This window comes from Crocuta crocuta, unplaced genomic scaffold, assembly GCF_008692635.1.
Source record: "Crocuta crocuta isolate KB4526 unplaced genomic scaffold, BGI_CrCroc_1.0 scaffold466, whole genome shotgun sequence".
NCBI classification, from domain to species: domain Eukaryota; kingdom Metazoa; phylum Chordata; class Mammalia; order Carnivora; family Hyaenidae; genus Crocuta; species Crocuta crocuta.
The window spans coordinates 8,681,112-8,699,362 of NW_027529672.1; the positions used below are offsets into that span (position 1 = coordinate 8,681,112).

Sequence of the window (18,251 nt, forward strand, 5' to 3'; positions counted from 1 at the left end):
GAGCCTGCCCCTCTTGCCCACTCCCCGCCTGCCCGCCTGCCCCCGCTTCCCACCCTTACTTTGTTGGAGCATTTATTCCAGTAGCTTCTTGAGGAGGAGGTGCATGGGAGGTGAGTGTTTAGAGAAAGCTTGCAGGTATGAAAATGTCTTTTTCTACCCTTATACTTCAGGCGTTCCAGTCCTGTCCCTACAGAATAACCCGTCCTACACCCAGTGGTGGGAAGCAGATACTTTATTGTGCTGACAACCCTGTAGGTGGGCACAGGCGATTGTGCGTTTCTGCCACGTGATGTCCAGGGTCTCGGCTGGGAAGGCTCGGCCTGCAGGAATCACTCAGAGCTGGGGTGGGGGTCATCTGAGGCCTCTTCTCTTGCATGGCTGCCCTGGGCTGGGACCCTGGCTGGAGCGCCTGCCGTGGCCTATGTGGCTCCGGCTTCCTCATAGCACGGCTGCCCACGTGGCGCCCGGGGCTCTTAGCACAGGTGTTCCTGGCAGCAGGACGCTGACACTCCGCTGCCCGGCGCGGTCACACGCCTGCCCACGTGCCAGGGGCGGGGCGCAGAGCCCACCTTTCTGTGGGAGGCGTCTCCAAACACTTGTAGCCACGTAAGAGCCACACATTGGGTGGAAATCCTAGCTTGAGAGGCACTTCCCTCAGCGTTTGGGACACATTCTCCGGTGCTGCTGTGGGGAAGCCCAGAGCCATTCAGGTCCCTTTCTTTCCTGCCTCCTAGGAAGCTTGGAAGAACGTTCCCCAACAGGCCCTGCTCTGGCCCTGCGGCCCCTCCCTGCCGCACGCGGCCACGGGCGCCCCGCACCTCGCTTCACACCTCACGCCTCTCGCGCTTCTACCCTGTGGCTGCTCAGTCAGTCGGGAAGTTCTCTTGGATTAGCTCGTCTTCCCTTTGTTCTTTTTTCTTCTTTTTCTTTTTCTCTTTCTGAGATTTCTGTTGCTGGGATGCTGGGCTGGTCCTCAAATGTTCTTCTCTTTCTCCCTCCTAATTTCCTTCTCTTTGGTGTTTCACTCTGTGTTTTGGATGATGTTCTCAACATTGCATCCCAAACAGTCTGTTGAGTTTTCCATTTTGCAGTAACATTTGATTCCAGGGGTGTTTGCTCATGTTTATGGACCGTCTCAGGGCCCCGTGGGGTTAGAGAAGAATATTGGGACACACTTGCTCTGTGGCCGCAGTGACAGCTGTGTGGCTGCAGCCTGCCTGCTGTGCCCTGTGCTAACCCCGGCTTCTCTTTGCAGCTCCAGGTCCTGTTTGCAGGGGAAGCCACACATCGGGCATTTTACTCTACCACGCACGGGGCTCTGCTGTCTGGCTGGAGGGAGGCCGACCGGCTCATCGCTCTGTGGGACCCCCAAGGACGGCTGCCTGGGCCCCGGCTCTGAGCTCTGCTCCTTCCATTCTGAGCCGGGCTCTGCCCGTCCTGTGCTGGGGGAGGCTGGCACCAACCTTTCCTCTGACAGTGTCTGGCCTGGCTTGAGATTTGGGGATGTTAATGACAGCCTTCCTTTTTTTGGTGACTGGGGGAAGCTCTCATTTATCACGGAGTCTGGGCAGGGCCGAGCTTGAGCTGAGCGCAGGGTCTTCCTGGAGAAGTGTGACGCAGGGCGCCGCCACCGCCGCTGAGGGTGTGCACATAAAGTGTGTCAGAGCCTCTGTGTCTCCTCATCCTTCCATCTCAGCGCTGCAGCATCTGTCTCTTCTGTCTTCACCTGGTCACCGCGGGGCCCGGTGCCCCCTCCCCTGAGTTCCCGGAACTTTGGGAGCTGTGGCTGCCCCTGCTCCCAGGCATCCCATGGTGTCCCCGAGCTCTCATTGCTGGTGCTCAGAACTGCGCTGACAAGATACTTTAGCTGACACCCACGGCAGCGTGGTGGGCTGGGTGGGGGCCAGGCAGTGGGAGACATCAGTGCACAGAGCACCCCTCCCTGACCTGGGGCCAGAGGTTTTCTGGAGGAAGTGAATGAACAACGAGGCCTCAGGAGTGCAGAGGAGGGGCACAGCTGGTGTGTCAGGGTGAGTGGGGAGCGCGTCAGCAGCGGGCAGTGCTGGGGTGAGAGTGTGGGGTCTGCTCAGCTGACCTCATCTTACTTTGCTGTGCTCTCCAAGTGTCCCAGAGAGGGCGTCCAAGTGCCGCTATTTTCACAGCTGGGGAAAGCATGAAGTACCTAGAGGTCAAGGTCAGTAATTACCCAGTCTCATGACTGCCACCTCAGAGCTTGGGCATCTTCCCAGGACAGGCCCTGCGGGGAGGCAGGTGTGTCTGGAGGGTGGTGCTTTGAGAGTTGTTTGGAGGCTCTAGCAGGGGACCGAAGAACGGTCCTCCTCTATCGGGGAAGGTCGTCCTCTTCGACCGAGCACGCGGCTTCAGGAGGGACGCGCATGGAGCGGTGAGGCAGGAAGGGGACACCCGCCTAGCCAGCCGAATCAGCTCAGCCGAATCAACCCTGGCGATCAATGGGGTGACAGATGTCGCAGCCAGATCGCCCTCGCATCCTGGAGGGTGATGCTTTGGAGGAAGGCGCAGGAGCTGCAGAGGTCTGGACCCCACGCTGCAGCCAGTGGGGCTGCTGGCCCCACACCCACTTTGAAGTCGGTGGCTTGTGCCTGTCCTCGTATCTCCGGCTGCAGTCTGTGTCCTGCTGCAGGGTGGGGGCACCCTGGCTCGGGGTGACTGTATGTGTATTTGGAAGAAGGGTCTTGGGGCCAGGTCTGTCTGGGCTATTCCCCAATCCCAAGTGGTGCCCAACATGCCCTCGGCCCCAGCACACTATGCACAGGCCCTTCTCATACCTTCCCCTCTGGGATTGGATAGCTTCTCTGAGGGGTCTTCCCTGCCTCCACCCTAGAGATCTGTATGTGTGTCCCTGCTGTGTGTCACTGGAGTGATTTTGCATGGGACACCTACCACTGAGCTGTGAGAGAAAGGATTCAACAGGTCTTTTTTTTTTTTTTTTTTTAATGTTTATTTCTGAAAGAGAAAAGGAGCACACAAGTGGGGGAGGGGGAGAGAGAGAAGGAGACACAGAGCCTGACACGGGGCTTGAACTCAAGAACCGTGACACCATGACCTGAGCCGAAGTTGGACGCTTAACTGACTGAGCCACTCAGGTGCCCCAACAGGGTTTTACTTTGGTTTACAGCCCTAGGTCTCTGAGAGCCTGCAGCGTCCCTCAGGTGCAGTGATCTGTATTGTTGACATCCATCCAAGGTTTCATTGAGTCACATGCTTTTGGGAGATGTTTCTCGTATCCAGAGTGGCAAAGGCTGTCCTTGTGGTGGGACACCTGCTTGGCGAGGAGGGGCTGGAGGCTGGTGTCTAACTCATCTGGAAGCCACCTGGGATGGCTTATCTCCCATGGTGGGGAGTTGTTTCTTAACACTTGGAATGTTTAGTGCTGACAATTAGGAGGTTTAAGACCAACACAGTAGTGACATTTTTGTGCTGAGAATCTTTATTGCTGAGAAGCATGTTTGGAATTTTAGGAACTTGTTTCAAAAATTCCATTTAGAGTAATACTCTTGTACCCAGTGTGCACTGAGTAGTTGGTTGGACTCAGATTTAAAGCTAAAACCTGGGGCTCTTGGGTGGCTCAGTTGGTTGGGCCTCTGACTTCAGCTCAGGTCGATCTTGCCAGCACATGAATTGGAAGTCCTTGTCGGACTCTGTGCTGACAGCTTTGAGCCTGGAGCTGCTTCAGATTCTGTGTCTCCATCTCTCTCTGTCCCTTTCCTGCTCGGTCTGTGTCTCTCGCAAAAATAAACAAACAAACAACCCCCCCCCCAATCCAGACTACATTTACACAGAGTATTGGAGCAGTGGGAATTCCAGGCTCAGTGTGTTAACAGATTTAATGTAGCAGAACTGCAGTCAATATTTGGAAAGGCTTTGTTTAAAACCTGGAGTACTTGAAAAAGGAAAAGAGGATATTACATAAATAGGGTACATTTAAAATATTTGAAAATTTTAACCAAGTTTGTAAAAAGAGGTCAAACACTGGCAGGGGACAGCTAAGTTATGTTACAGTTATACTCAGAATACATTGAAGGAAGAACTGGAAAACGCTAAGGTATCCACGAATGCCCAGGCCTCCTGACAAGTCCCCGGAGAGCACAGGCCTCAGGCCGGCTTGTAGCCCCGCCCCGCCCCGCCCCCGGGCTCCTTCCCGCGCCCAAAGAAGTGTAGTGCGCACGCGCGGGCCGCACGGCTGTCTCTTGAAGCGCCGGAACCAACAGACCGGGTGGTGGTGGGCTGGCCGGAGAGGTCCGTCGGGGGAGAGGTTCCTCCGCGCAGTGCGACACTCCAGGTCGCAGCGCCATGAGGCTGGCCTCCCGTGCGCTGTGCGGCGCCGCAGGGGTCGCCTGGCGAGAGAGCTTCCCTCTGGGCGGTCGCGACGTGGCGCGCTGGTTTCCGGGCCACATGGCCAAGGGTGAGCGGGGCCCTGGAGGGGCCTGTGTTTGCGCGGTCAGGCCCGGGGACCCCGGCACCCGCTCGCTCGTTAGGCTGCCCGCGCGCTGGGCGGGAGGCGGCGGAGGCCCGGGGGCGGGCCTGAGGCCCCGCAAGTCCCTTCTGCCACTTTGTTCCCTCAAGCCTCCGTTTCCACATCTGTGTCTACAAAGCCGTACTTTCCTGAATCTTGTTTTAGCACCAGATGAAATGGTGGTAGGAAAGCCCTCGCCGAGCTGCGAATATTCAGTTATTGTCACTGCAAACCGTTAAGACTCGGGCGTTGCTGTCTTCTGCCTGAAACCCTCTAGGAGTCTTGCTGTTGGTTTGTAAAAATGTGCGTGAGCAGACGCGTGGGCTCGGCGCGGTTCTCCGTGTCAGCGATCGCCCGGTGCCGCTCCCCTCAGCGCGCTCTGCTCGTCGCGTAAACGGTGAGCGGGTGCCCGCTGCGCCCGCCCCTGCGCAGTGCGGGGCGCAGGTGTCCGCCCTCGGGCGTCCGAGGCTGTGCGGAGGACCCGGCTGCGCGGGGCGTCTCCGTCTGAGGGCCACTGCTGGGGAAGGGGGTGCTTTCTTTCGCTGTGCGTGGTGTTCCTGGTTAAGGGAGAGTCCAGTGCTGTGCGAGCGTGTGGCGCGTCCAGGCCTGTGGCTGAGGTCGAAACTTAGGCAGCAGCATGTCCACAGAGCGTGGAGGGCCCAGGGAGTTGGGTGGTCAGAGTTACCCTTTTAAGGCTGAGACCAAGACCCATGGATGTTAAATACTGCACCCGGAGCCCTAGAAGTGGCTCCACCCCAGACATGCTGCTGCCCTTCAGGCAGGACCTCTTTCTGGAGACACCGTTGTTGAATTTGGAAGCGATCCTCAGCTAGTGGGTGTCAGTTATGGTGACTTAAGATCAGCACTCAGATGTATTCTCTTTAGGTGGTCTGTGGTGGTGTGTCATTCTTGAGCGTTCGGCTTCACCCAGTCCCTCTTGAAAAGCCATACACGCCTTCCCTTAGGCATCTTTCTTCTGTTTTCCAGGGCTGAAGAAGATGCAGAGCAGCCTGAAGGTGGTGGACTGTATCATCGAGGTCCATGATGCCCGGATATCCTTTAGTAGTGGTGATACTGTGATTTATGATAAGTTTGTATATACACACATATAGGTAAATAAGTACGTATAGGTGAATATATAGGTATATATGGGGGTGTGTGTATATATATACATATATGTATATGGATATACATATTTGGTCTTTGTCCCTGTTTCTGGCACAGGGCTCCTAAAACTTTGGGTATTTCTTTTTTTTTTTTAAGTTTATTTAAAACTTATTCATTTAAATAAGTTTATTTATTTTTGAGAGAGAGAGAGAAAGAGTGGGAGAGGGGCAGAGAGAGAGGGAGAGAGTGAGAACACTGACAGCAGAGAGCCTGACGCAGGGCTCAAACCGATGAACTGTGAGGTCATGATGGAGATCATTACCTGAGCTGAAGTCTGACACCAGCCAAGCCACCCAGGCACCACAAACCCAGGGTGTTTCTTAAGTGACGAGAGTGATAAGAAGGTGTCTGTTACGTTGACTAGGTGACTTTTGGAAAGCTACTAGCTCTCTGAAGTTTGAGGGCTGGTTGCCAGGGGAGATGCTAGGGGCTGGAAGTGGGATTGATTGCCAGTGGCCAATGATTTAATTAATCAAGCCTGTTTAATGAAACCTAAAAAAACCCCTAAAAGGACAGAGTTCAGAGAGCTTCTGGGTTGGCAAACGTGGATATGGAGGGAGAGGGCACTTTCAGAGCATGAAAGCTCTGTGTCCCACTCCCTCATGCGTTGCCTTATTCGTTTCTTCTATCTGGCTCTTCCTGAGTTATAACCTTTTATAATAGGCCAGTAATCTAGGAAGTAAAATGTTTCTCCGAAGTGCTGTGAGCTGCTCTAGCAAACTTCTTGAATCTGAAGAGGGGGTTGTGGGAACCTCCCACCTATAACAAGTTGGTCAGAGGCAGGGTGACCACCTGGACTCGGGATTGGCACCTGACGGTGGTGGAGGTGGGGTGGGGAGGGGGTACATTGTGAGACTGAACCCTTAACCTGTGGGGTCTCTTTCTCCAGGCAGATAGTGCCAGAATCGAGTTAAATTGTAGGATGTCCTGGTGGTGCGTCAGAGATGCTTGGTGGTGTCCCCTCCCCCCTTCCATTCCCAACGCTTGGAATTGGGTGTGGGGATTATAGTGGCACAGGAGAGGCCCTCCTTCCTGCATCAGGCCGTGCTCCAGGCCTCAGGAAGCATTCCTGGCTTGTAGCCTTGTCTCCACCCACCTCCCCTGTCTGGTCTCTGCTCTGGTCTAGTCTGATTCCATAATGGCTGGCAGCCTCACCTCTCGTAGTTACTGGCATTTAACTCTAACCCTCACTACATGATAGAGTTCCCGCAGGAGGCTTTAAAAATCCTGATTTGGACCCCTTTCCAGACCGGTTAATCAGAATCTCTGGTGCGGGGTCCAGGCCTTGTGTGTTTTGAGGCTCCCCATTTATAGGTAGGTATGATTGCTTGTCTCTGACCTCTGCCTGCCGTGCCCAGGCCTTCCAGGTTGAGGTGGGGTCTGCAACCTTCATTTCGAAGGCCTTGCCTGCAGGGCTTTCCTCCGTGCTTGAGGTGGGAACCGGCAAGGTCTGGTGATCTTGCTCCTTAACATGTACTTTTCAGACCCTGTTTTTATTGTATTTGAGCTATGCTTGGATTCTCTTTGTGTGGTAAAGGCGTTGGTTTGAGAGTTCTTACCACTTCAGGGACAGTAGATGAGGACAGTTTTCACTATTTCAAAGAGTTGGAACTTTTATATTAAAGTATTGAGTTTATTTATTGTAGGTGAAATATTGTAGGATATCTGATGCTGGCCAAAAGTGTTTGCTGGCAATCATGTTTGATTATCAAAAATGAGGAACCTGTAGTTACTATTCAGTGCTTTGTAAGAGGACACCTGTCCTGTTGGCTTCTAGATGTCTGCCCTTTTCTCCAGGACAGCCCTAGGCTGGGTTGCAACCCTGGGATGGAGTCTGAATTATACAGGATTGGTTAACCCTTGAGGGAAGAGTGTGATTTGTGGCTGTGGGCACAGCAGTTTAACTGGTACCTGGGCCCAGGGTGTGCCCGAGGCCTCAGGAGTCAATATGAGATGAAGCACCGGGTAGGGGCTGAGTGTTCAGAAGATAAATATATGGGCCTCCCCTCCTGCCTGGGTTATGGTCCCATGAGGTGGACCTGTCATGATCCCCCAGGGGCCCTGGCCGAGGGAGGAAAGGTCTGGCAGTGCTAGTAAGGAGGCGGAACCTTCAGTGGTGGTTTCCGTGGGGGACCTTCATCTCCTTGGCAGTAACCAGAGGGTGGCAGTGGTTTGAGGTAAACTAGTTAGGACTTTACGGGAAGCACTCTTTTTAAGTGATCAGGTCATTCATTTTGAACTCATGTATCTTGGCAACTAAACAAAGAACCCGCTATAAAACCTTCCGCTGGGCTTTGTTTTTTGGTTTTGCCACCACCATTCCCGTGTGAGAAGGCACGTGGGAACCACTGCCCTGCTTGCACGCGGTGGTTCCGTGACAGTGAGCCGGTGTCCTTCCCCTCTGCCAGGAGGGCAGGGCTGCGGTGTGAGGTGGGGCTGCCTCCTCTGCTCGGTGCCTTCTAAACATTTTCCTCTGGGGGCGCCTTGGCAGGCTCAGTTGGTTAAGCTTCTTGGTTTCAGCTCAGGTCGTGATGGGAAGATTGAGCCCCGCATCAGGCTCTGTTCTGACAGTGCGGAGCCGCTTGGGATTCTCTCTCTCTGCTTTTCTCTCTGTCCTTCCCCTGCTTGTGTGCACATGCTCCCTCTCTCAAAATAAATAAATAAGCCTTAAAAAAAATAAGAGATTTTCTTTTGAAAGTGGTGCCAATCTGCATAACAAGACGAGACAATAATGGACTAGTAAAGCACTAAAGGTATTTTTGCCTTAATTTTGCCACATTCCACTTTCAGGCCGCAACCCTCTGTTTCAAGAAACCCTGGGGCTTAAGCCCCACGTGCTGGTCCTCAACAAAATGGACTTGGCGGACCTGAAAGAGCAGCAGGTGAAGGTCCCCGTTCCAGACACTTCCAGCACCAGGGTTGTGTCTAGGGTCACCCTCGCAAGCAGACTCCATGTTGATTCGGTCAGGCAGGCTGACTTTAGCAAACAGCCTTTTGTTTGCAGAGTATTTCCGCATGATTTCTCGAAATGACATGCTTCTCTCTAATGCTTAATTTATGGTCTAGGTGACCAGAAAGTGCATCTCCCATGGGAGGCGGCCAGGCTTTGCTGCTGGAGCCAGGGGCCCCACTGGGTGTCCTCTGGCCCAGTGTGGCTCCTGCTGCAGACGCGATACTCATGTTATGTTTCATTTTAGTTAAGTTTCAGTAGCTGTTTGAGGCTGGTGGCCATAGGCACAGGCCACAGGTACTGACCTGGAGGTCTCCTGTGATGGCTGCATTTGCCCCAGGCACCCACACTGGCCAGTTCCATGGCCTCCCAGATGCCCAGCCAATCCTGCACACCAAGTGCGCTGGCAGCTAAAAGGGCCTATAGGCCCAAAGTAATGTCTTCGAAGCAGACAGGATTGGGGGCACTAGTGACTGAGTGCAGGGCATGTCCGTGTGCCCCAGAGGGACAAGAAACATGAAAGTCTGGGCGTATTTTTGAGTGTTCACCCTGCTTTTCTTGCTGTATTATTGCATCCTTGCCGAAGGGCAGGTGCCAGGCCCTTGTGGGTTCCAGCCAAGCTGTTTTCAGGCCGTTAGTGGCGCAGTGTCTGCTCTGCAGGGAGAGTGCACGCTGGCTTCTCAGCTGGTCGTGGTGTGTTTGGATCACTTAAACCTCAACCAAACCTCTGTCACAAGGTTTCCGGGGAAACATCAAATACAGGAGCGCTTTGTTTACTGAGAATCCAAGCAGAGGCGACCCCTAACTCATGTGCAGGCACCTCTGGTCATTTAAATCCCTCCTGCTGTGCAGAACGGGGTGGCTCCAGCGCTCCCAGAGCAAGGTGTTCGTCTGTCTACTTAGCATCACAGGCTTTGCTTTTATTGGTTGAGACATGAGTCTTATCAGTGATTACTTCTGCTTTAAGTGTTAATTTTTGTGGAGTGTTGGGCACATAATGTGACCTAACCTCGGGACAGAGCGGTGTGTCACCTGGCTGAGAGGTGCGGGAGTGTCTGCTCCTCCTCTCAGGTGTTCCTCATGCAGAGGAGCCCTGGGCACGGGTCTTGGGGAAGAGAGGAGAAGGCTCCAGGGTGGCCCCTCATGTCTGTCTCTGGGTAGTGGGTGGGGACATTCCATGTGAATGTATACACTTCAAAAGGTGGTTTCAAATATGTCTTTGTTGTGGCCTGTATCCTCATCTGTATCATAACAAACAAAGCATGTAACAAAAACTAAGTTAGCAAATGACTTTTGGTTCATTTAGGCATTTTTAGGTCAGTGGGTGGTCAAACAGTACCAAACTGGCTTTTTAAAAATATGATTCCTACATTGATTTCACTCAATATTAGGATCAATAAATTCATATTAACTTCAGTTTAGTTTCGAGCTTTTAAAGCATTGCATATACTTTGTATTTGGATTGGGTTCAGGCCTGAGTTTATAGTGATAGTTTTGTGAGAGCTCGTCAGAATACTCAGGACTAACCAGATTGCCACATCCAGCCAGAGCTGCAGAATTTCACGCTGGAAGTGGCTCATTTTCTTTCCATGAAGGTGCCAGCGTCCTGAGAGAGCAGCAGTTTCTGTGCTGAGCCCTCATCCCCACTGGAGCCTGGAGCTTCGGGCGCCTGCCCAGGGCACTTCCCTCCAGTGCTTACACGGGAGCCCCCTCTTACTCTGGGCGGTCCATGGGGCCTCCTTACCTAGAGCACACCTTGCCCGGCTGGGGGTGGGCCTTCAATCTCAGATCCTTAGATTTTAGCATATCACATCCATATTTTCATTTAATTTTTAAAATGAAAATATCTCTTTCAGAAAATTATACAACACTTAGAAGGAGAAGGCCTAAAAAATATTGTTTTCACCAACTGTGTAAGGGATGAGAATGTCAAGCAGGTAGGTGTTTCTTTGTTTTACACTCTAATGCTTTTGCTTAAATACATTTAAAAGAAATCCCATGGGTTACCTTATGCTCTTATAAGAAGCAGAGTTGTGGCAATGGAGGAGTTTGCTGGGGTGCCTGGGGCGCACTTACCTCTGGTTGAGGGCAGGTGAGCCCTGGGCAGCCTGCAGGCTGCAGGCCACAGCGCCAGGCTGTAGCGTGCTCCCTGGGCTGTTGTTGGACAGGCACCTGGAGGGTGTGGTGCCTCGTTTTCCGCAGTTGTATTTTGAGGATTTCCTTGGCTGACGTATCTTTGTGGAAGGTGGCTGCAGTCACAGCCGTCACCCTCTGGGGGATTGACCTGCTTGCTGGTGGTGGAAGGACAGATCAGGGCACAGGTGACCCCCCCGCCAGCACATTCTAAATCCTGATGTGGACAGAGCCCTGGTCCCCCGATGCTGGACATGGGGGTACACCACCTCTAGAAGCTAAGGGAGAAGTCAGTTTCTGTGCGAGCGTGCCACTGCGTGGTTTGTCTTTTGCAGATCATCCCGATGGTCACGGGACTGATTGGGAGCAGCTACCGCTATCATCGAGGTGAGGTCAGTTGTGGGGCCCAGTACTGGCTGTGGGGTGGTCCCTCCTGCAGAGGAGTCCTGGGCTCAGCGGCTAAGCAGTGGGTGGACCAGTCCCCATGCTGGGCCGTCACTGAGCCCCAGAACTCCTGGGGGCCCTCTCTGTGCTGCCCCACAGAGCTGCCCTCTGTGCTCTTGTTTGCAGCAGGGGTGGGGGTGGCCCTGTTGGGTTGGCAGGCCTCCATGGTGACCTTTCTTCCCCTGAACTGGCCTGGGTTTGTGGGTTCCACTGCATGGGCCACCTGAGGCTCTCGGTGGGGCTGTGAGTGGTCTGGGTAGAGTCCTGACGCCCTGCTCATGTGCCTCTGCAGAGCCTAGAGTTCTGTGCCATGGTGATTGGGATCCCCAACGTGGGCAAGTCCTCACTCATCAACGCGCTCAGGAGACAGCACCTCAAGAAAGGTACTGCTGGCCGTGTGAGCTGACACTGTGGTGCCTTGCTCTTTCTGGCGAGTGGCCACTCTTCCTCTGGCCCCAAGACAAAACTTATCCATAGCCAGGGCCTCCTGGCCCCTCAGGGTTGTCTCTTTGCAGCAGAAGGACCCAGGTAACTGATGTAAAGTTAAATGGTGAGACAGAGTCATCCTGTCACAGATTTTATACTTAATTCGTTCTCTTACCTGAACATGAAGTGCTAAGATGTTTAACACGTGGATGACTTTTCTGCCCATTGGTGATTTTGTGTTCTCCTTCGTGGAAGTCTCTTTGGTGTTAGTTCTCAAGGCGTAGCCAGATAGATGGGGGCTGATACCAGGCAGAAGGCGGTTGATGGGGCAGCCCCCTGGCTGGGTGATTGGGATCCCCAATGTGGGCATCCTGCCCAACTGCTCAGGAGTGGCCCCCAGGAGTCCCCGGGCCTGTCTCCTTGTTTCATGCTCATTCGGACTTGGAGTCACACAGACGTGCTCACACTCAGCTTGCTCTGTCACTACCCTTTTTTCCATTAGGTATTTCAATGTTTAGTACCAAGTCCCACACTAGCTTCATGTTCCACACCAGCGATGCATTCTTTATCAAGAAACCCAAACACTGAGCTCCGCTGAACTGTTCAGTATTTTACAGATGGTGTTTTTGGTGCTTGTTGGAGAATTGTCAAATCACCTTTTATTTAAGTTTACTTTTCTCTAATTGTGGCTTAAAAAAAATGGTGGCATTAAGTATATTCAGTGCTGTGCAGCCATCACAGTATTTCTGCACGTTTCCATGGTCTCACACTGAGTGAGTCTATAAACATAAGCCCTAGCCCCCTCTCCCCTCCCACTGCCTGGGCACCTCTAATCTGCCTTCTGTCCCTGGATCTCTCTGGTACCTCACACGAGTGGAATCACACAGTATTTGTCCTTTTTTGTTGAACTTTTTCACTGAGCATAATGTCCCCAAGGTCCATCCATACTGTGGGCCGTGTCAGAATTTCGTTCCTTTCCAAGGCTGAATAATATTTCCTTATGTTTATATTACTGTGTTTTGCTTTTCCATTCATGCACTGATGGACACATGTATCTCTACCCTTGAGTTTATCTGGCTTCTTGGTCAGGAGCTGTGCTCCCAGACAGGCCTGTTGTGGGCCGTGCTGTGGGGGCAGCCGGGTGCAGGCTCGGTGCTGGGGGGCACAGGGGTCAAGTCCAGGTGGGAGGAACCCACTGTGAAGAAGCAGTAGCTCTGTGCTGACCTCCACAGCCAGGCGGTGCCTGTCCTCACCCTCCCAGGCCCCGGGGAGGCACGTTGCGGTCCCTGCTGGTTTGGAGCTGAATTGAGCATGAGCTCATCTGGGTCTTCGTCGGTTTCCGGGTGTGTCATTTCTTCTTCTGAAGCTTGTGTGCAGGCTTCTTGTGTTTAGTACATCCAACACCCCCTTTTCATCCCACAGGGAAAGCAACCAGGGTGGGCGGCGAGCCTGGGGTCACCAGAGCTGTGATGTCCAGAATCCAGGTGGGTCCTCGGCTGCTGGACCAGGAGCTGCACGCGCAGGCGCCTGCTGCTTCCTGAGCGCTTGGGGGGCGGCGCGCCTGCCCTCTTCACCCAGTCCGCCGAGTGCTGCCGCACTTCCATCAGCTGCGGGGGGGCGTGCTCGTCACCCCTGTTTTATGGAGGGGAAACAGGCACCTGCCTAAGGTCACACAGTGGCCCGTTCCCTCAGGCTCTGCTCAGCTTTTCTATGCGTTCCCTTTTTCCCCTGGGAGAAGCCTGGGGCCTTTGGGGGCTATTGCTCTTATTCTCTGAAATCAGTGGGAACTGACCCAGTGGGACACCCACGAGCTTGGTGGAAAGGCCTCCTCGGAAGCTCAGGAGCCTAACACCCGGCTCTGGGGGCCGCCCAGCAGCAAGCCTGCAGGGAGCCGCGGGCACAACGGACCTCCGTGTCCACAGGTGTGTGAGCGGCCACTGATGTTCCTGCTGGACACTCCTGGGGTGCTGGCTCCTCGGATCGAAAGCGTGGAGATGGGCCTAAAGCTGGCCCTGTGTGGTGAGTTGGGGTCACCCTTCGTGCCCCTTCCTGCTGCCTGGGGCCCCCAGCTCTGGCTGGTTGTGCCTGCCTTTCCCGGCCCTGCTCTTGCACACCCTGGAACGCTGTGCCGAGTGGAGGTCTCAAGCAGCCCGTGCGGTCCTAGCTCAGGGCAGACGAGGGCCAGGCACTGCTCCGGCCCCACTGATCCGCGCAGCCCTTCTTGGAGAGAGCACCTTCCTCCTCCCATGTTACAGCCGGAGTGGAGAGGCCAGGTCCCTTCTCCTCAGCAGCACCTCTGGCTGAGACAGGGAGGGGCCCTGGGGTACAGAAGCCAGGCTGGTGTGCCAGGCTCACCCTGGCTGCCCCATTCTAGGAACCGTGTTGGACCACCTTGTTGGGGAGGAGACCCTGGCCGACTACCTTCTCTACACCCTCAACAGGCACCAGCTCTTTGGGTGAGTGCAGGTACGGGGCAGGCAGCTCGCCTCTCTCTCGTTCTGGACAAACATAGTTAAAAAAATAGCAGCATTAAGATATTAGACAAGCAGCCCGCGTACTGTTTGATGTGTCTGTTACACAGTCAAGAAAAGCCCCAAACTTCTTGTGCTCTTCGGGGGTCCCTCCTTCCTGCCTTCTCCTGCTCCTGTTTCGCAGAGAGACCCCAAGCCCCGCATGCCACACCCTGCTGGCCATCTGTTCTCTGTCCTTTCCTCTGACATCCTGTGCTCTCTCTTGCTGAGTTCCTGTCCTCGGCGTGACCACTTTCAGATCCCTCTGTGTGGTGCCATGAGTCGCTCCTTCCTGGTGTAGATTTACACCTTGTTTGTTTGCCCAGGAGCAAGATGTGACTCCAGGGTGTTTGCTGGGTGTCCTTCATTGCGTTGAGGACCGCAGTCTGGCCAGAGCTTTCTCGGTTTTATTGATTTGGTTTCATTGACTTTCTCTGTTGTTTGTTCTTTCATTGATTACTGTTCAGTTTTATTATTATTTCTGTTTTGCTGGTTTTCCTTCTGTTTTTGCCTTTGGTTGTTGAGAGAAGGTACTGAAATCTCTGCCTGTGGTCGGTCTGTGTGTCTTGCAGCTCTGTGTCTGCTGCAGCATTCGGGAGCCCTGTTGTGAGGTGCGGGACAGTCTGGGGGTCATCATGTCCTCCCGATCTGATGCCTTTATCGGTCAAAATGACTTTCTTGATCTTCACAATACTTTCTGCTCTGACACCGACCTCATCTGGTGGTTACACACTTACTGCAGCTTCTGATGAGTGTTCATGTGGTGCGTATTTTCTTATCCATTCACATGGAGCACGTTTGTGTCTTTATATTTAAAATGTGTTTCTCAGGGTGCCTGGGGCACTCAGGCAGTTAAGTGTCTGACTCTTGATTTCAGCTCAGGTCATGGTCTCACAGTTCGTGGGACTGAGCCACTCTCTTCCCCTCCCCCGCTTGCACACGCACGTGCTCTCTCTCTCTCTCAAAATAAATACATGAATTATTAAAATAAAATGAAATCAAGTATGTTTGTCATAGGCTGTGTACAGGTAGTGAGGTCTTGTTACTTATCCAGTCTGACCATTTCTGTCTTTTATTTTGGGTATTTGGACTATTTACATGTGATGTGATTATTGACATTAGGGTTAAATTTGTCATCTTACTCTTTGTTCCGTATGTCCCTTGTTCTTTTTCCTTTCTCTGCATCTGCCTGCCTCTCTCTCTGCTCTCTTCATCTCTCTCTCTGTCTCTCTCTGCATCTGCCTGCCTCTCTCTCTGCTCTCTTCATCTTTCTCTCTGTCTCTCTCTGCATCCTTGTCTATGTCTCTATCTCTTTCTCTCTCTTTCTCTTCCTCTGCCTCTCTGTCTCTGTCTCTCTCTTTGGCCTTTTCTAGATTACTGGGACTCTCATCCCCTCCCTCCCCTGCGTCAGCTCGCCTCTGTAACGCTGAGAGGAGGTTGCCTCAGGGTGTGAGGAGGGTTAGGTGATAGACACGTCTCATGGAGCGCAAGCACCTTACGATAGTGTATCTCCATATTTCTCGTGATCTTTGGGCTTTTGTTGTTTTATATCTTGTTTTCATGTATTTTTTAAGCCTGAGATGTACTGTTTTTGCTCCTACAGAGACTTCAAGTATGAGAAGTAATCTTAGCGTTTGCCCAGTGCTTTACAGTTTGTGGACAGTGCTTGTTTCTCTGTGCAGATCCACGTTCTGTCCGGGGTCGCCGTCCCCTGGCGGTCTCCTGTAGTGTCTACTGCGATGCAGGCCTGCTGCTGAAGTTTGTTCAGAGAGACCTGTATTCCATGTTCGTTTTGGAAAGGCACTTGCCCTCTGTGTGAAGGTCTAGATGGACAGTTATTCCAGGACTGGAGATTTGCTGTCCCACCCCTGTCTCACCGGCTCTTTCTGGCGAGGACTCTATCACACGGTCTTTGTTCCTCCAGCTGCCTGTAGGCTTGTCTCTCTATCTTGCTTTTGAGCAGTTTATGAGGATGGGACCCGTATGGTTTTCTTCATGTTTCTCGTGTTTATAGTTTGCTGAGTTCTTAGATCTATGGCTTTGTAGCTTTTACCAGATTTTCAACCATTATTTCTTCCTGTTTTCAGTTCCCGCCTGCTCATGTCCTCAGGACCAGCTGTGCACGCTGCTGCCCTGTGGGCGACCCGCCTGCACCCTGCCTGTCTGGCCTGCTGCTGGTGCCCACCAGTATGTGTCCCACAGTGCTGGTCTCTGGTCCAGTTTGGATCATGTTTTACATCTTCTGTGTATCTACTTAACTTTGTAACCACGTGGAACGTGGTCATAATGACCGATTTAACGTCTTTGCTGATCCCAACATCTGGAGCGCCTTCAGCTGACCGACTCCCTCCCCACGATGAGTCTGGTTCCTGCTGTGCACGCCGGGTCACGTTTGCTTGGGTGCTTGGCGTTTGGAATTTTACCTTTCTGAGTGATAAGTGTCTTCAAGTTCCTGCACAAAGCCTTGAGCTTTGCTTGAGACAGTTATCTGGAAACAGTTCTTTCCAGGCCTGACTGAGGCAGGGCCCCCACCCCCTCCGCTGCACCCGCTGGGTCACGAGGTTTCCATCCGCTCCGGGCTCTCTGTGAGCACTGACCACCGCCCTTGTGCCTCTGGGTGGTCCTTCCTGGCCTCTGCTTTGGGGACGTTCCTTTCTCATGTGTGCAGATCCCTCGTCTGCTAAATATGGAGGATGGCAGGCTTCCAGAATTCTCTCTGGGCAGCTCTGCCCTCTCTGGTTCTGTCGTGGGACTTTACTGGGCCCGCACTCCGGCCACCCTCCGGGCCCCCTGGGGCCTCCAGGTGCCAGGCTAGGCAGTTGTCAGTCACTATTTACATCCTTTGTAACGTGAGTTGTGGTGCCTTAAAACCATCATTTTAAGGTCTCTATGTTTTTGGTTGTTTCAGGTGGGAGGTAAATTCAGTTCTCGTTACTTCATTTTGCATGGAGGTAGTGGGATTTCAAATTAATTTTTTTGTTTCACTTCCATGGGAGTCTGTGTGGGCCTCCACGGCCCTGTAGCGTTTCTAGAGAACAGGCAGCCGTCTCCTGCAGGGGCAGCCCCTGGGTGCGTGCTAGTGTGGGGTGCACGGGACAGAGGGGCCGCAAGTTTGATTTGGGACCTGCCTTCCTCAGGATGCAGACGTCCTCCAAGATGGGCACTCCGGTACCCACGTGGGATCTCCTCGTGGCTGAGCCCCCCCACACTGTGGACCCACAGGTGAATCCCACCGTTCGCCCTGGCTGCCGGGAGGTTTAGAGACGGTTGACCAGCAGAGGTGTTGGTCGTGTCTCCCGGCTCCTGGGGTTCAGGGAGGTGCTTGTCTGTGGATGGGGCTTGTCTCCTTCAGCCCTTCAGGATCAGACATGCCCGGCCCTGTCCTGGCCTTTCCCATCAGGCCCAGAGCCAGCGTCTCGTGGGGCAGGGAGTCCCCAAGAGACACCAGACGGTTCTCAGCAGAGGCGGGTACTGAGTCGGTTTGTGCTGGTCTGTGGGCTACAGAAAACAGCAGTCAGCCCTGCTCATTCTTCCCTAGAGAGAGTGCTGGCGACCCTGGCGACCCTGACCTTGCATGTGCCCAGAGGCACTGAGCGTCTCCCGCTCGGAAGCCGGGTGGATGACGCAGTTTTCCCGCCATGGCAAACACAGGCTCCAGCGGGGAAGTGGTCCTCAGGGCAGCTGGCCGTGGCCACGCGGGGGGACAGGCGTTGGCAGCTCCATGGTGGGCGCTCACGCCCACATGTGCGAGGGGCCCTTTGTGGAGCTGGGCGTGACCCAGCAGGTCCTGGCCCAGTACCCACTCCCCCGCTGCTGGTCTGTGTGTAGGTACGTGCGGCATTACGGCCTGGGCGGAGCCTGTGACGACATCGCCTCCGTGCTGAAGCAGGTGGCTGTGAGACTGGGGAAGACACAGAAGGTGAAAGTGCTCACAGGCACGGGTGAGATGTGGGGGCATCAGCCTCGGCCTGGGCTTGAAGGACCAGCCTGTTGAGCGGCCCCTGGCTGCTGGGGGAGGACCCTGTGGGCACACGTGGCTGTTCTGGAATGGAGGTTCTGCAGAGGGGCTGGCTCTCAGTCCAGCCTGAAGAGAGCAAGGTGGCCCTGCCTGGAGGTGCTGGGTACC

At 53.8% G+C, this 18,251-nt stretch overlaps 2 protein-coding genes across 7 annotated transcripts in view; both read left to right on the forward strand.

The window, feature by feature from the left end:
- PAOX (polyamine oxidase) overlaps positions 1-1,490 on the forward strand; it is an 18,846-nt gene extending 17,356 nt beyond the window's left edge. The window contains exon 9 of the mRNA XM_077762929.1: positions 1,256-1,490. Within this exon, the coding sequence (XP_077619055.1) occupies positions 1,256-1,399 (144 nt within the window). The 3' untranslated portion in view covers positions 1,400-1,490. The remainder of the gene's footprint in view (positions 1-1,255) is intronic.
- Positions 1,491-4,221: 2,731 nt separating this feature from the next.
- MTG1 (mitochondrial ribosome associated GTPase 1) overlaps positions 4,222-18,251 on the forward strand; it is a 15,001-nt gene continuing 971 nt past the window's right edge. The window contains exons 1-11 of one of the 6 annotated variants that reach the window (XR_013334837.1): positions 4,222-4,444; positions 5,483-5,547; positions 8,440-8,544; positions 10,469-10,549; positions 11,081-11,137; positions 11,482-11,572; positions 13,038-13,099; positions 13,538-13,634; positions 13,990-14,071; positions 17,263-17,347; positions 17,954-18,066. Coding sequence is in view for 4 of the 6 variants with exons in the window: in XM_077763024.1 (XP_077619150.1) it covers positions 4,333-4,444; positions 5,483-5,547; positions 8,440-8,544; positions 10,469-10,549; positions 11,081-11,137; positions 11,482-11,572; positions 13,038-13,099; positions 13,538-13,634; positions 13,990-14,071; positions 17,954-18,066 (865 nt within the window). In the remaining 2 variants the exon portion in view is untranslated. Of the gene's footprint in view, positions 4,445-4,477; positions 4,893-5,482; positions 5,548-8,439; positions 8,545-10,468; positions 10,550-11,080; positions 11,138-11,481; positions 11,573-13,037; positions 13,100-13,537; positions 13,635-13,989; positions 14,072-17,262; positions 17,348-17,953; positions 18,067-18,251 lie in introns of those variants that run through there. The other 5 variants (XR_013334838.1, XM_077763028.1, XM_077763024.1 and 2 more) reach the window with 5 other exon arrangements.